The sequence below is a fragment of the Mercurialis annua genome, linkage group LG2 (assembly GCF_937616625.2).
Source record: "Mercurialis annua linkage group LG2, ddMerAnnu1.2, whole genome shotgun sequence".
NCBI classification, from domain to species: Eukaryota; Viridiplantae; Streptophyta; class Magnoliopsida; order Malpighiales; family Euphorbiaceae; genus Mercurialis; species Mercurialis annua.
In genome coordinates, this window is record NC_065571.1 from 50909235 (window position 1) to 50927951 (window position 18717).

At 32.3% G+C, this 18717-nt stretch overlaps 1 protein-coding gene and 1 pseudogene across 1 annotated transcript; both read right to left on the reverse strand.

Moving 5' to 3' along the window:
* Positions 1-1737: 1737 nt before the first annotated feature.
* On the reverse strand, positions 1738-4443 carry LOC126669684 (transcription factor HY5). Its single transcript, XM_050363216.2, has 4 exons — positions 4276-4443; positions 3575-3761; positions 3289-3445; positions 1738-2274 (listed from the first exon to the last, which is right to left on the reverse strand). Exons 1-4 carry the CDS (start codon positions 4370-4372, stop codon positions 2206-2208), a joined length of 510 nt encoding a protein of 169 aa, XP_050219173.1. The 5' UTR covers positions 4373-4443; the 3' UTR covers positions 1738-2205.
* A 1570-nt stretch (positions 4444-6013) lies between these two features.
* On the reverse strand, positions 6014-18481 carry LOC126669685 (transcription factor HY5-like; annotated as a pseudogene).
* Between the last annotated feature and the right edge of the window lie 236 nt (positions 18482-18717).

Below are 18717 nucleotides of genomic sequence, written 5' to 3' on the forward strand. Positions count from 1 at the left end.
TCTCATGTGGGCTTTGGAAGACTTTTACGACGCAGATCATCTCCAATAATTTATGAGTTATTATATACTCTCCCTGTCCCAATAGAGTTGTCCACTTTGCCTTTATCACACAGTTTAAGAAAATAATTATTGTTTATGGATTTTATAAAAAAAATTACTTTTCTTGTCATACCCCTATTTAATATAGGGTACACTTGTAATATACTTTCAATTCACTTATTAGTAGATTTTAAATAGGGGTAATAGAGGAAAATTGGGTGTAAAAGTTGGTTACTTTTTGAAGGTGGACAAGAGTTTTGGGACAATTTTTTTTTTTCAAAGTGGAGAACTTTATTGGGACGGAGGGAGTATATTTTAACATTAATAAAACCATACCTAAATTTATGAAAATAATTATCTATAAGAGATAGTAAATAATATTAATATCAATGAATAACGATGGATCGACTAATAAAATAACATTAAATTAATTTAGAATTGATTGTATGATTTTGTAAAATTTATATATCAAACTATATAATTTTTTAAAAAAACCTTTATTTTATTTTATGTTGCTTATTTTAATATAAATTTTGTAATTATTTTTTCCCATGTAAATATTTAATTTTTCTAACTAAAGCAACTTTATCTTTATAATTCACATATTTTTATTTTCTTAGTTTCCTAACACTTTAATATTCAATTCTATTAATATTAATATGATTTTATATATTATTGTGAGATTACAAGAACCAACAAATTTTATAATTTATTTATATAATTTATACAAATTATTTTATTTCAAATTCTGGATTAAAATGATTTTTTTTTTGAATAAGGATTTGAATGAATTGTTGAATTTTAGCCTAATACAATCTGTCGGCTCAAGCGAAAGTAAGCTGTAAGAAGCCCAATCCAAAACGGCTCAAAAGTTACTTACGTGTAAGAGATCTAGTGTCACCCCGAAGAAGTCATCTGACTTTTTGATCAATTATCCAATTATATAATGACACGTGTTCAGACGTCCCCCAAATTTAACTTGATGTGTACAGTTAAATATTTATAGTGCTGTTAACAGGCTGTAGCGCGAATTACCGGTAATTGTCGGTAGTTTCATTAGCCATCTCTACTGCCTGTCGGTGGACTTAGTTCTTATTTTTAGGAAAAATTTCTACAAAAATTACTGCTTTAAAGAATTTGATTAAATTGAATCCCAACCAACTTTAAATTAATAAAAATGTCCGGAATTACCAGGTATATGGATTTGTGGGCGGTCCATATTCCGAAGTCTGACAATGATATTGAGTTTCGACTCACTAGAGTAAGTCCTCGTCATAAAAAAAAATGTTGTAAAAGTTAATTTACCATTTGAATTTATAATAAATACTTCATTTGTTTTTAATTGAAACAAATTGATATGCACTATTTGAATTTTTTTATTCTAAATTATAAACACTTGATTATTACTTTATTACGTAATTGTCAAATATGCATTAGTTACAATGGTATCTTTATACAAATGAACTCATACTATCTAACTAATTACAACATTTTTGACACTCATATTTTTTCGACACTGCCTATCAATTTAAAATTAGTTGAATAAATATAAAACTGGATATTTTAACATTTAAGTCCTTTTATAAAACAAAAAAGAATGAACTGAAGCAAGAGGTTTCATTTCTTATAGAGATTTATAAATTCATGCCAAACAGTTAACACATATTGTTTAATGATTGGAATTAGAAAGAAAATTGATTAAATTAGTAGAAACAACAGTTAAATCTTTGAAAATTTCCCCAAGTACAAATATTCACCAAGAAGACTACTGCAGAAAAGAAAACACATGCCGACACTCATACAAGAAAATTACCAAAGATTTTATCATTTGTTTATTACAGACAGCATCCTTGCTAATCTTCCTGTATACATAAGAGACACCTCAACAACTTCTCAACAAATTGCATACAAAATTATGCTTAACTAGTATCTTCGCGTGACATCACATGCCGAAATTCCATCCTTGCCATCAAACATCTTGTAGGGCCGTCACAACGCCACAACAATAAGCACATGCCGAAATGCTATACAGATTTTAAAAGCCAGCCGATCGAAGAAGAAGCATGAATAATTCCGGTGGTGATTCACATGCATCAGGATCAAAGCTTCGAGTGTATTGTACAAAACTCGTATTCTTTCGCAAGATCTGTCCTCTAGTTTTGTTTCTTACAAAGAGCCATCTCCATTAGTACTGCTGCTGCCTCCTCTTCTGGTCGCTGTCGTATTCTTCAATATCTGCAACAGAGCACCACCCAATTTTAAATTATTGCAGCTTTGAAAGTATCTCATAATCCACTGCATTTATGTTTCAACTCAATTATGCCATTCTTGAGTGACAGAATACCTACTTAAAAGACATTTCAACTATATACAATTGTACTTAATCATACATGTCACTAAAGTTTTGCTTAATTTAGCTACCCGAAACTGAAAACAACTACTTAGCAAACTCAATTAGATAAATCTTTGACATTTCTGGGATTTCATGCTGTCCATAAAAGCCGATTCACAAAGAAAGTATCAATTTTTTTATGTAGGTTGTGGAAATACTCCACCGAATAAATCTTGAAAAGGAATTCACTAGTAAAACATTTATGAAACTCAATTGAGCAGTGTCATAGGCTAATATGCAACTAGTCTTACGGAAATTTTATAGCATATGAAAACCAGCCAAGTCCAACGCCCAGACCAAAATTTTGCTCGTCGCTGTATTGTGGTTGGTAACCAGCAAATTATCAGAAATGTGAGGTCTTTGGGAACATAAATGCTATATAGCATTTTGACAAAGATGATGAACAAATGCGGTATGTCCCATGCATTACATTGATAGCAATTGGACATCACCAACCGAATATCTATAAAACAAATTTAACTTTGGTCCAGTTTGTTTTCATTTATGCTGAACCTTAATGATCTTTATAGACAGTTACCAAAAAATTATCAAATGAAAAATGTCATGACAATACAATTGTATATATGGATATGATGTGGGGACTCACCTACATATCCCATCAATACTTTAGCCAATGACCTTTCATTTTCATTTTCTTCGAACCTCTAGAATTTAAACATCCGGGATGATAGCCAATTACAGTTTTCAATTATGCATATTGTTACTCATATGACTTAAAGTAACATGGAACATATGTTCATCAAATATGACTTAACATGAATCATGTCATACCCCAAATGCCCGTGTGATGAAAGACTATACAGAATGATGGTAATAGTGATGAGATATCGACATACATGTCTAAGCATCTGATTCTCATTTTGTAATGTGGAAAGCTTCTCTTCAAGCTCCGAGTTCTTCTTTTCCAAGTCTTTAACTCTCGTTTCCAACTCACTTAAGTATGCCTTTTTTCTTTCCCTTGCTTGCTGAGCTGAAACTCTATTCCTCAGTAACCTAAATTCCAAATATTATCCCCGGTAAGAACACACTACATTAGGTATCGACATTCTTATACTCGATAAGGAGTTCAGTTGACCCCGCCTAAACAGCTAGAATGGGGCTAAATCCGTAAATTACTCTTACCTCTTCAACCTCTTGTTTTCTTTATCAGCTGGAGTCCTTCCTCTCTTTCTCTGACTCTGACCTTCCCCTAGAGTTTGAACACTGTCAGCACCGCCTACTGACCCGGTCTCACGACCAGAGGTTGCAGTTCCCATAGGCTCACCACCGAACTCCGGCACTCTCCTAATTTCCTCATCGCTCTCCATACCTGAAATTGCATCAATTTTGATTAAACAAAACAAAGCCTTGCATATCCAATTGCAAAATAAAAAATTACAACAGAAATAAGATTATGAAAAGTATGAATCATTACAAACATTGTCCAAAATTCCAGATGGGCACTTTCAAGATGACACAACGAGATCATGAACAATTACAAGTATGACAGCAATTCTACACAGTTTAAAGAATCTCACGGTAAACAAAACTCATAATCAAATTCACAAACTTTCCAATATACTAATAGATTACTGAATCATTAAATGAAAAAAAAATGAAACTTTCATAATCTTACACTACACGAAAATCAAAACTTTCAAGAGAACAGATCAAAAATTCCAAAATGAAACTCACCCAGAACACAAAATCTTGCACTTTACAAAACCCAGAAACAAATTCTCGAAAGAATCAGATTAGTAATTCAAAAGAAGAAGTAAAAACTTATAAATTTAACTTAAACTTAATAAACTTCAAAAAATATAGGGATCAGAATGAAATTAAACCTTCTTTGAGTTCAAGTTGAAGAGCAGAACTAGAAGATCTTTCACTGCTAGAAGGAAAGGAATTAGCAGCAATTGAACTCGTTGCTTGTTCTTGCATTGTGTTGTTCCAAGACAAATATATTAAAATGAACAAATTTATTTTTTTTCTTTTTATTACAAGGGAGAGACAGGAAAAGAGCGGGATATTAATGTCGCAGTGAGGGAATTTGCAAAGGGAAGTGTGCAGAGTGATTAGGAGCCCTTAGATTTCTATTTCATCCGACGATGGAAAGAGGATGATCGTGGACGAATATGAGCCATGACGAATTAAGTAAATCAAAGGATAGTGGGAAGTAAGCGTGGAGGAATGTAATTCGTTAGATCGTTTTTAATCGGACGGATTATAATGAATTTGGGACAGACATGCACTGTAATGATGCAAGATTAGAAACCATACTGCTTGCTGGTAGTACTAGTGGGTTATTTGGGATAGTACTAGAATTTCCTAATTTGGTTTCTCACGTGGGTATCATATGTTTTATCTGGAATTAATCTTATAAATAAAAACTTTAGATTTTTACATTTTATTAAGAGAATTGACCTGTATCTATATCAAGTCAATAAACATTCATAATAGTTTGCTTGGCTAACCTATAATTGGTATTGCACGAATGATATAATCCAACGGTTGTATTGTATAATTTTTCTTTTTATAATTATAATATTAGGACTAATGTTTAGTTTTAGAAATCAATTTTTAATTTCTGGTAATTTAAACTATAAATTGATGTTTAAAATTGATGTCTGTGTGTGTATTTACTGATATAATATGGTCGTTAAATTTTTTATCTTTCGGATTCACATCAGCAAAATATATCAACAAATCAATAAGCATTGTGAATTGTCTGAAATTCAAAATTGTTGTTCAAAATTATTAAAATTAAAAAATTTATATAATTCATTCATTAAAATTGATATTATTTATAATTAGTCCTTTAGTCAGTCGGTACGCATATGTAAGTTCTTAGAAAATGGAAATGAGCAATGCATGATAATAACAATCTCTATTAAAAATATTTATTCGGATTTAATGAGGATGAAATTTACAAATAATGAATAATATGGTATGCAGATAACATAAAGAACAAATAGTTGAAAGCAGCAGCAGCAACATGCTAATGATTACAGAAGAAGATCACTAATTGTGACCGGAAAGTATGCCTAACAGCCGGTTTCTATTTCCCGACCGGGATTTCGGAATGGGTAAACCTGAACGGTTTTCGGTGGCAGAGCCTTTACAAGAAGTTTGCTTCATTGCCGGCGTTGACAAGCTGCGAGGACAAGAACTGGGTGCATCAATGGAGCTGCTGCTGCTACAGTCCATGTTCCTAATGTTCGAACCACTTTGACATGGTCTTAGCTCTCTGTAATCTATCTTATCATTTCCTAACAAAAAGCTTTCATCCCATATTTCACCCGATGAACCTTGCCTCCGGAAAACCTTATTCGACCTTTGCAAAGTCGCCATACTCTCGAGCCTGTCACCAGTGAGTCGGTCTCCCTTGTTTTTACAGTTTGTGAAGCCGTGTACAAAAATGAATACTCCAAGCATATATATATATATACAGAGAGGAAGACAGGAAAAATGCCGAGGGAAGGACTAAGGAAAAAGGTCATCATATGGAATATTATGATGTTTTTACATTTTCATTAGAGTTTACATAGGTTTTAAAATTTGGCATATGTCATGACTCATGAATATTACAAAAATAAAGTCCATATATTTTATACAGAATCTACCAAACCAAGATATTTTCATTGACAGGTACCTGAAATGTGAACAGAGAATTACGAGTGGAGCAAACTCAACCTAAAAGCCTGAATTTTGTGGCTTTAATTGAGTGCAAAAGTAGATACTAAAGAGCTTCGTCAAAAAAAAAACATTTAAGATGATCTAAGAACACGGTATATTATACGAGTTCTCCCAATTTCCACTATCTGATAAAGGACAAATACACAGATAATTTCAACTTGAAGAGAGCTTCAGGAGCAGATCTTTGATATGGGAGACGTGTTTCAGGAACCTCATCTTCGTTGCGTTTATCTTCAAACCATTTAACCACTTTTTTTCGAGGCAGATTTGTCACTTGAACAATGCTGCTAACCATTGCATTCTGCATTTTGGTAAGCACATAGACAAAATTAGATAACAAATACTCTTTTAATAGTAATTCAATGAGGTTCTTCGATAGACATCAGCATTTCATATTCTTGGTTTCATCTAGAAACAATAGTTCATTGAGGTTGGTATACCACACGCATGAAAAAGAAATTGTAGAAAGAGACAACAGTAAGTTCACAACAGCTTAGTTTATGAAGAATGGCTTCTATTGTTAACGATTTGGAAATCCATATAGAACACACAATTCCAGAACCTTATTTGTTCGAAATTGAAGAAATCTAACAGTTTTCCAAGGATCGACATGAATTTATGTAATGTTAACCACACTAACTTTTGCCTAGCAAATCATTTAATATAGGCATACATTCCAATAAGAAATAGTATTATGTTGTAACACTTACAGTGGGTCTCTTTGTTCTTCTCTATACTCTTTCAAGAGTTTCAAGATGCACTTTCTTAATTCTTTTGTGAGCAGACCAGTCTCCCTCATAACATGAACTGGCAATTTTTTGTCCACATCAGCCTTCACATCCTCCACTGTTGTTACTTCCACCGGAGTGATTTCAATCGGTTTAGCTTCCGGCAACAGCGGCGCTGGTTCAGGTTCATCACGCAAACCAGCACTTAACATAACAAGATTTGGAGGTGGATCACGAAGCAACACAAGAACAACAGCCCTATCAAGACAAAGCTCAGCTGAAATGCCATTCCATCATCAAACAAACATCTTGTAGGGCCATCCTCGCTCCACAATAAGCACGTGCCGAAATGCTATACAGATTTTAAAAGCCAGCCGATCGAAGAACAAGCATGATATACAATTCGGGTGGTGATTCACATGCATCAGGATCAAAGCTTCGAGTTTATTGTACAAAACTCGTATTCTTTCGCAAGAACTGTACTCTAGTTTTGTTTCTCACAAAGAGCCATCTCCATTTGTACTGCTGCTGCCTCCTCTCCCGGTCGCTGTCGTATTCTTCAATATCTGCAATAGAATACCGCCCAATTTTAAGTTATCGCAGCTTTAAAAGTATCTCATAATTCACTGCATTTATGTTTCAACTCAATTATGTCATTCTTGAGTAACAGCATACCTACTTAAATGACATTTCAACTATATACAGTTTTAATTAATCATACATTTCGCTACCTGAAACTGTAAACAATTACCAAGCAAACTCACTTAGCTAAATCTTTGACATTTCTGGGATTCCATGCAGTTCATAAAAGGCAATTCACATAGAAAGTATCAGTTTTCTATGTAGGTTGTAGAAATACTCCACCGAATAAATCTTGCAAAGGAATCCGCTAGTAAAAAAATTTAGGAGACTCAGTTGTGCAGTATCATAGGCTAATATGTAACTAGTATTGTGGAAATTTTATAGCATATGAAAACCAGCCAAGTCCGAGGCTCAGACAAAAATATTGACAAAGATGATGAAGATGAACATATGCGGTATGCCCCATACATTACACTGATAGCAATTGGACATCACCAACAGAATATTTATAAACCAAATTAAATTTTGGTCCAGTTTGTTTTCATTTACGCCGAAGCTTTCTGATCTTCATAGACAGTTACCAAAATAATTATCAAATGAAAAATGTCATGACAATACAATTGCATATATGGATGATGTGGGGACTCACCTACATATCCCATCAATTTTTAGCCCATGACCATTCATTTTCATTTCTTTGAACCTCTAAAATTTAAACATGCGGGATGATAGCCAGTTACAGTTTTCGATTATGCACACGGTTACTCATACGACTTAAAGTAACACGAAACGTAAATTCATCATATACGACTTAACATGAAACCTGCCACACCTAAAGTGCACGTATTATGAAAGACGATATAGATAATGATGGTAATAGCGATGAAAAATCAACATACATGTCTAAGCATGTGAGTCTCATTTTGTAATGTGGAAAGCTTCTCTTCAAGCTCCGAGTTCCAACTCACCTAAGTATGCCTTTTTCCTTTCCCTTGCTTGCTGAGCTGAAACTCTATTCCTCAGTAACCTAAACTCCAAATATTATCCCGGGTAAGAACACGCTATGCTGGCCCCGCCAGAAACGGCTAGAAAGGGGTCAAATCCGTAAATTACTCTTACCTCTTTAGCCTCTTGTTTTCTTTATCAGCTGGAGTCCTTCCTCTCTCCGACTCTGACCTTCCCCTAGAGCTTGAACACTGTCAGCACCGCCTCACGAACAGTCCCGACAGGTTCACCACCGAATTCCGGCACTCTCCGAATTTCCTCATCACTCTCCTTACCTGAAATTACATCAATTTTGATTAAACAATAGAAATTTTTGCACATCCAATTGCAAAATAAAAAAATTTCAACAGAAATAAGAATATGAAAAAGATGAATCTTTACAAACATTGTCGATGGGCACTTTCAAGACCATGTAAAATTACAAGTATGACAACAATTCTACACAGTTTAAACAATCTTACAGTAACCAAAACTCATAATTAAATTCACAAACTTTCCAATATAACAGATGGATTTTATTTAAAAATCATTTAAAAATGAATTCTTGTGTTTGGTTTTTTATTAAATAAAATAAAATAAATTAAATATTGTGTTTTGAATGCAAATATAAATTTAAATTGTAAAAATTCAGTTGAACCAAGCACATATTCCGTAGAAATTCAATTAAATTCCATACAAATCGTGAAATTCATTTGAACCAAACAGTCCCTAAACCAATAAATAACTACACGATATTCAAAATTGAAACTCACCCAATATAGATCATTTAACTAAGGGAAAAGGGTCAGATACACCCCTAACGTTTGGCGTATAGGTCAAGTAAACCTCCAACGTTTGAAAAGGTGCAATTAGACCCCTCACGTTTTGAAAACGTTTCAATTTACCCCTTCACGCTAACACCGTTTCATTTGCCGTCTCTTTTTGCCAGCGTGTAAACTTGCCTGCTGACATGGATTAATCTCTTTGGCCAAATGACTGCTGACATGGCATATTTTGATAGAATCCCTAAAAAAATCCCTAACCTCCTTCTTCTTCTTCATTTTATTCCCAAATAATAACCCTAAATTGAAGAAACAGAGAAAATAATAAAAACAAAAATGCTATAAATGACATTAGAAAACTAATCTCTGCCTCAGCAAGGCTATGATGATATGCCGTTTGTGACTTGAAGAGAATTCCATTATTAATAATCCGTTTCTTGGCCTTCCTTGAAAGGATTGCAGCTGTGATTACAAGCCGAGAAAGGTATGCTTATAGTTATGCCTTCATACTAAAGGCATCATTGATATTTTTGAGAAGTTAGTTTAAGAATGAGGCTTTGGTGAGTTGGGAACAGTTTCTAAGGGTGGTTGACTTCCCATCTCTAATTGTTAGCGAAGCTAATGATTTCATTCCTACCATTTATATTACCAACAACCCTTTCAGAGAACAAACAAACAAACAAAACAAAACAATAAGCAAAAAATAAATTACGGATGCGTCAGCAGCTAGTGATTTAGCACTCTGTTTAGTATAAAAGGAAGAGGCTTTGCTCTCAGAGAATGGGATGGGTGTTCTTGCAGAGTGGTTGCCTCCCTTCTCCGAACTATTGTCGGAGCCGTTGATTTCATAATGTCCCATGTGTTCTTTTATATTCATGTCTGATTATTTAGGGTTATGATTTGGGGATAAAATGAGGAAGAAGAAGGTTAGGGATATTTTCAGTGATTCTATGAGTTTATGCCATGTCAGCAGTCGTTTGGCCAAAATTAATTCCATGTCAGCAGGCAAATTTACACGCTGGCAAAAAGAGACGACAAACGAAACGGTGTTAGCGTGAAGGGGTAAATTGAAACGTTTTCAAAACGTGAGGGGTCTAGTTGCACCTTTCCGAATGTTGGGGGCCTACTTGACCCATAGGCCAAACGTTAGGGGTGTATCTGACCCTTTTCCCTTTAACTAATTAACTACATCACTTATGGAAAAAAAAAGTCAGCCAAATGACTAAAAAAGGCCAAGTTTTATTGAAAGTTTCACAGAAGTCCAAATCTTTCAATTTTATCAAATTTGTCCTGAAATGCAAGATTTCGTTTCAATTATATCCAACTACTCAATTAGAAAAATCGCGTAACTAGACATAATTAAAATAAAATCCCGCGTTTCAGGACAAAATGGATAAATTTGAAAGGGTTGGACTTTTGTGAAATTTTCTTCAAAATTTTGACTTTTTTGTTATTTAAACAAAAAGTCCAATCTTTGGAACTATAAAATAAATACCCATTAAAAAAAATAGTTATTGATATACGAATAAAGGATCCTAACATGAAGATAATATAGTCTTTCTTCACCATCGTCAGCCTCATCGAACCACCGTCAAATCCATCAGAAACTGCCGCAGTTCTTTACTATATGTTGGAGGATTCACGGAGACGTCAACGATCACCCCACTTCTCTTGCATGTGACATATCGGTAATTGAATCGGAAAACACCGGCGAGTGATCAAACTAGTGGTGGTTCTGGCAAGAGAGAGAATCTGAAACCTCTGCTTCGGTTGATGTTGGATCGCAAATTTAGTACCCAAGTTTCATGGACAATATCTCATTAATCTCATACAACATATATCAAAATCAAAATAACCACCGCCAACCAACCCTTACCAAGTTCAGACAATTTGTTTGCTTTTATCGTTCAACTGCTTGTTATGGCGCGGTGACAGACAATAAGACGGTTGTTATTTTGATGGTGATTATGGCAGTTTTTGCGATTTTTCCACTTGATACGATTATGTTTCGGCCTCTGGTAAGCCGCTTTCTATGGCGAGTCCGGTTATGGATGTGGATGGTCGTGTTGATAAAGACGCTCTGGTGATTACGTGACCGGAATGAATAATTAAAAGTTACGCTGTGAACTATTGTGTGTTCTTGTTTGCCGGAAGAGAGAACCAAAATTTTGATTAAGGCATTCCTTTCACTTCAAGAGTCGGAACCAGTAACTTATTCCAATCAAACTATCAAAGGTCCGCTGATCATCTGTCTCGTTTTCGTTGGTAAGCCTGGTAAATGCTTCTTATTTACTTCTTTTCTAAATCAATGTATTATGGTGCTGTCATCTGTATCTTTTAACCATCATAATGATTTCAATTAACGCTAGAATAATGATACTGTTAATTGCCGATCACTTTAAAAATACCCTCAACAACCGGCTGCCTTGGTGCATGTAACCCTTAGAAAGGACATTATCCTCAAATTAAATACATGAATTAATAAAATCTCTACAGATACAAAGTTTTTACTTTAATTTCGAGGATTTTCTTATTAAATTTTCAGTCATTTAAACAACTTTTCCCTCTAGTCCATGAATTAAAAAAAATCATTGTTTTAGTTTTTTGATCATCATTCAATTGGATTCAAATACAAAATTTGTTTTTTCTTTGATTTCTGCATTGCATAACTTGGCAATGAAGTGTTGATGGGTATAGTTTTGATTATTTGTTGTACAACATTTTTTTATATCAATTTCATATGTTAAGAATCAAAACTAGTTTTAAATTTATAGTAATTGATAATTATTCCTAAAATTATAATTCGTTCTAAACTTTGGGTCATATGTTTGGTATTTTTGGTGGGTTTTAATTCTTTTATTAAGGTTAGATCACAATTTTTTATTAAATCATTATTTAGATTTTCTATTTAGTGTTTATGCCTTAAATCTACAATTGTTTATGATGATTGGTAAGTGAACTTGAATGCTAGTTTCCAGTGAAAGAGGGTGCCCCTCAGAACTACACCTACTTGATATCAATCGTAGAAGAAGATGCAGCAAATCCTATTAAGAATCAATTAATTAGTGGATTTGGAAGAGTAGGTGGGTATGGTTGTCGACCTTTTTTGTGTAAATTTGATTAGGGATTTGACAATAGTTTGTTTTTACATAATTATTGTACTCCTTGTGAGGTTATTGTATTTCATGTGAGGTTAAAATACTCCTTATGAGATTTTGTACTCATTGTGAGATTAAGATATTCTTGTGAGGTTTTGTACTCATTGTGAGGTTAAAGTAATCTTTGTGAGGTTAAAGTCCTCCTTATAAAGTTAAAGTATTCTTTATGAGATTAATATGTTTTATATTAGATTATTTCCTCTAATTCATAAGTTATGTATATGTATATAAATAAAGTTGTTCATAACCTAATTTTATAAAAATCAGTTTCAAAACAACATTATGTTTATATGGTTAGTATTATTTATACATATTATTTGAATTTTATTATCTATTGGTTTTTAGGTATTACATCGCTTGAATTTAGCACTGTAATCAATGAAGGTTATTGCTCAAATGTGATCTCTGCAATACAAATTAAGAAGAAACGACTGGCAGTAATAAAAGTCATAATTATTGATATTGTTCGCTTATTATTGTCCACATGTTAAGAGAGTGTGTAATTGGATAGCCTATGAAATGACTAATAAGTCCTTATATCCTCCTTTTTAGGAGTTGTTCAATAAATTCTGTAAATATACAGCATTTACTGCTGAGAAACATTATGTACTTCTATTTTCCCAAATCAATATAATTGTTAGTTTGACATTAAAAAAACTAATTAACTTCATCTGCAAATAAACGATCATTCCGCTACTTGTATCAATAGGAAGAGAGCTTATAAACTATTAGTTTACATGATTTAAGTTCTCCTACTGAAATTGATAATATTAAGAATGAAAAAAAACTCAAACCTGAAGCATTACTATGTGATTCATAACCAGCATGTTCATGAACGCTATTAGCTAAAGCTTGTTATGGCATCGGAAGCACAAAATTGCTACCTGCAACAACAGTTACTAAAAAAAACACCAAATTTTCATGTTATTGTCTTGAAGTGTAGAAAATTAAAAACTACAATACAAGTAAGAACTCACCTGAAGCAGCGTCTACCACACACGATGTATGCTGAGATCCCATTCATTTAAGTAATCTCTATACTTACTTGGTCAATCAGCCATGCTAGCCCGACTCTAGATTTTTTATGATCAAATGTAATTAAGCTCCGCAGCTTCAATTCATTTACTATACTAATTCCAAATTGTTCAGGTCTTAAGTCAGGGCGATGATAAGCTAAATAGTTCGGTCCAATTAGGATTATTCGAGAATAAAATATCCTCGAGGGTGTATTTATATTGTCACAATCAAAATATGACCTTCATTTGATCTACAAACATTAAAAAGCTACGAGTTCTAAATAGTCCTCTGCATCTTTTCAATCAAATCATTGCATTCTTACATGTACCTCTTTGATGGCCTCCTCCAACACCTTTTTAAAATCGATACTAATATATCTATGCTTAAGTGGTGCATGCAAAATTTGTGACCACTCAATTAAGAATGGGACCTACTGAGGCAACTCAATCGGAACCTCCTGAGAGGACCATAAAAGTGTGGATTTCAAAGAAGGCAAGTGCTCCATTAACAACTAGGCATCATAAAAATAGGTTAGTTGTTAAAGTTCAAGTAAAGAACAAGTTATTTGAAAATTTGAACAAATGGAAAAACAATTAAAAAATTAGTAGAGGAAAAAAATTACTTGAAGCAACCAAAAAGTTCCATGCTAAAAAAAAATTATTCTCAATTCTTGCATTTCTTATCAAACTAAGAAGTTGAGCTAGTAATGTAACTCCCCAAGCATATTCATCGAATTCATCGACTTTCTCTAAGAATAGTAGATAATTGTTGCTATTGTTGTACTTGATGTACTTGGAAAAATGAAAAAGCCCATAAAAGTAGATAATATAGACCGTAACGTAAAGTAAAAAAACTTCATCATCATATCCGATGTTTTTAAAAACATTTTTTAATTTACTTAGAAGCTAATTATAATCAATAAAAGTTACTTTAGGACTTACACACCCCAATAGTTTTGTATACGCATCATTTAAATCAGTTTTCTCAAAAATCATAACTAGCTTTCCATCAATTGGGAGGCCTGATGTATAATGAACATCCTAAAATCTGAGGGTTAGAATATTTTCCCCTATGGTGAGCAAATATTATCATCGTCACAAACAAATATTAAACAAACTTGAAACTGTAGCTTTTGGGAAGTATTAAAAAAATGTTTACAATTTTGAAAATGCTCAAATATTGTATTCTATCAACCCTTTTATTTAGGATTTAAAAATCTGGATAAGAAAAGTGGGCATGAGATCTTTAAAAAAACATATAAAAATAATTTGCATTTGAAACACAGAAACATTTAGAGGAGGAAGAAAGTAGGAAATGTAGAACTTGAATTGGACTTGGAGTGTTGATTTTAAAGTTTAAATTTTTCAACTAAATTTTGATACTGAAGAGATGATTAAGAACTTTTGATGTCCAAAAATTCGTTGTGGGCATGATATTGAAGAACGTAAGGTTCTATTGTCCATCGCCGGTTCCATAATGTTGCTGTGACGTTCCCAGCCATCGTTTCAAACGCAGCAGTTGTTCGTCTATCACAAGTTCCATCCTTTGCTGTTAATATGTCTTGATCATTTCTTGGTCCTAGCTATGCAATTGTTGTTGATGGTGCGCGTTGTGAATTGCAGGAATTGAATTTACATTTACCGGTGGCGAACTAGTCTAATTAGGTTTTAAAGTATTATGTTAATTAATTAATTAGGGTGCCATGTTGAGGGGGTATTTTTTACGGATGTTTCTAATTTTAGACCGATTTTTGTGTCAAGTTGAGGAGGTGAATTGATCGTTTTTTTTCCAAAAACATCACTTATATATCTCATGCCAGTGTTTTATTTTCATACCATTTATAGTTGTGCTTCCACCCTCATAACAACGAGGCTACAATGGTATGAAAATAGAACCTTACATTTTTTAATATCAGGCCCCGCAACCAATTCTTGGACATCAAAAGTTCTTAATCCTCTTTTCAGTATCGAAATTTAGTTGAAAAAATAAACTCTAAAATCAACACTCCAATTCTAATTCCAATTCTACTTTCCTACTTTCTTTCTCCTCTAAACGTCTCTGTGTTTCAAATACAAATTATTTTTATATATTTTTTAATACTCTATATATTTTTTCTTCGGTTTACGCAGATAAGATCCCATGCCCATTTTTCTTATCCGGATCGTTGAATCCCAGATAAAAAGGTTGCTAATAGAATATAACATTTGAGCATTTCTAAACTTGGCAACGTTTCGTTTTTTAATATTTTCCCAAAACTGTTGTTTTAAGTTTGTTCAACCTTCGTTTATGACGATGATAATATTTTTTTAACCAAAGGGAAAATGTTCTAACCCTCACACTTGAGGATGTTCATTATATATCAGGCCACCCAATTGATGGAAAACCAGTTGTGATTTCTGAAAAAACTTATTTAAATGATGCGTGTATAAAACTATTGAACTGTGTAAGTCCTAAAGGAACTTTTATTGATATAATTGGTCTCAAAGTAAATTAGAAAATGCTCCGAAAAACATCATATAATGATGATGAAGTGCTTTTACATTATGTTACGGCCTACATTATTTACTTTATGAACTATTTCATTTTTCCAAGTTCATCAAGTACAACAATAGCAACAATTTATCTACTATTCTTAGAGAAAATCGATGAATTCGATAAATATTATGCTTGGGAAGCTACATCGCTGGCTCAACTTCTTAGTTTGATAAGAAGTACAAGACTTGAAAAGAATTTTTTTTAGAATGAAGTTTGGTTGCTTAAAAAAAAAATTATCTTCTAATTCTTTAATTGTTTTTTTATTTGTTCAAATTTTCAACTAACTTGTTCTTTACTTGAACTTAACAACTAGCCTATTTATGATGCACTAGTTGTTTTTGATGGAGCGCTTGTCTTATCTGGCATCCACACTCTTATGTCCTCTCAGAAGATTCCAATTAAGTTGTCTCAACAGGTTCCGTTCTTAATTGAGTGGTCACAAATTTAAGCACATATATATTGGTATCGATTTTAAAAAGGTGTTAGAGGAGGCTATCGAAGAAGTACATAAATGCAATGATTTGATTGAAAAGGTACAAAAAACTATTTAGAACTCGCAACTTTTTAATGTTTGTAGATCAAATGGAGGTCATATTTTGATCGTAACGATACAAATGCACCCTTAAAAATGTTCGATTCTCGAACAATTCTAATTGGACTGAACTACTTAGTTTATCATCGTCTTAACTTATGTCCTCAACAATTTGAAATTAGTACAGTAGATGAATCAAAGCTGCGGAACTTGATTACATTTGATCATAAACCATCTAGAGCCGGGGCTAGCAAGCCTGATTGGCCAAATAAATATAGAGATTACTTAAATAAATGGGATCTCAGGCATACATCGTGTGTGGTAGATGCTGCTCTAGGTGAATTCTTGCCTGTTATCGTAGTTTTTAATCTTTCTACACTTCAAGACAATAACACTAAATTTGCTACTTCATTTTTTGGGTAAATGGTGTTGCAGGTAGTAGTTTTGTACTTCCACCGACCACAACAAGTTTCATTTATTGGCGTTCATGAACATGTTGGTTATGAATCACATAGTAATACTTCAAGTTTGAGTTTTTTTTTCATTATTAATACTATTATTAATATTATCAATTTCAGTAGGAGAATAATTGACTTAAATTATTTAACTAATAGTTTTTAAGCTATCTTCCTACTAATTCGAAAAACGGAATGATCTTTTAATTGTAAATGAAGTTAATTTTTTTTATGTCAAACTAACAATTCTATTGATTTGAAAAAATAGAAATACATAATGTTTCTCAGCGATAGATGTTGTAGTTAACAGAATTTACTAAATAACTCTTAAAAAGGAGGATATAAAGAGTTATTAGCCACTTTATGGGTTATTCAATTACATACTCGCTTAATAAGTGGACTATAATAAGCGAACGATATCAATAATTATGTCTTTTATTATTAAGAGTCTCCTTTTTACTATGTGTTGCATAGATCACTTTTAAGCAATCACCTTCCATGATTATATTGCTAAATCCAAGCGATGTAATACTTAATTATTTTTTACATAATTTTTTTTCTAATTTATAAGTTATGTACAGTACAGGTATATCAATGAATGTGTTTATCACTTGATTTGATAAAAATTAAATTTAAAAAACATTCAATCTTAATCATCGTATTTATGTGATAAAAATTATTTATGTATATTATTTTGAATTTTATTATTTATTATTGTATTTATTGGTTTTCAGTTATAAAATCGCTTGATATTAGGGAGCTAAAGAAAAGTTATATCGTCAGAGAAAATTCATATTGTTATATCATATGCCATTCGCTTATAATTGTTTTTAATTTTTGTTAAGCGAATGTATAGTTGAATGACCCACAAAATAGTTAAAATATCCGTATATTTTTTTATTAATCTTTCATTAATTAAAGCTTTGGCGGACAATTTTTTTCATAACAATGTAAGTTTGCTGCTTTAGTATAATTTTTATTTGACAAAAAAAAAAAACCTCACCCAAAACACAAAATTATGCAATTTACTAAACCCAGAACCAAATTCTTAAAAAGAACCAAATTCTTAGAAAGAACCATTTCAAAAGCACAAATCAAAGTTTAAAATCTAACAAAAAATTAAGACAAGAAAGAGAAAATAGAGGGATCAAATTGAAATTAAACCTTGTTTGACTTTAAGATGAAGAGCTGGAAGATCTTTCACTGCTAGAAGGGATTGAATTGGTTGCTTGTTCTTCTTGCATTGTATTATTATTTTGTTCGAAGACAAAAAATAATTAAAATTAACAGAAAATATTTTTTTTTGTGAGAAAATATAAATTTTATAGAAGGATATTATGTTGTAGTGAGAGATTTTTTTTAGCCGATGATAATATATAAATAAACGAACAACAACAATGTATTATAAAAATTATAAATGGAAATTACGTAGTAGCGACTAAAGTGATATAAGTGTTACCTTGATTTTGTAAAGCGCAGAACTAAAGTGTCGAGATAATTCAGAACAAGACGCAACAGCTCATACTTGATAATTTAAATTAAATAATAATATAAAGATCCAGTTTAATCTTATCTGATAGTAGAAAAGTACCACTAATTGACGATGAAGAGTAAAAAAAATATTAACAATTATAATTTAAATTAATATTATTTTTTAATATTTAGACTGATTTAGAAACACTCATAAAAGGAAACAAGGATGAAAGACATTTAAAAAATTGTCTTCAATCGCATTTTCATAATTTTGAAATATCCATAAAAATAAAAAAAATTGTAAGACACCATAAAAAATATTTATATAAAACTAAAAAACACAA

Excerpts from the sequence above, each read along its gene's own strand:
- LOC126669684 (XM_050363216.2), bottom strand. The coding sequence starts at position 4,372 with ATGCAAGAACAAGCAACGAGTTCAATTGCTGCTAATTCCTTTCCTTCT. Across the intron at positions 3,446-3,574 it reads GAAAACAAGAGGTTGAAGAG|GTTACTGAGGAATAGAGTTT; the intron begins GTAAGAGTAATT and ends TTTGGAATTTAG. Across the intron at positions 2,275-3,288 it reads AGAATCAGATGCTTAGACAT|ATATTGAAGAATACGACAGC; the intron begins GTATGTCGATAT and ends GCTCTGTTGCAG.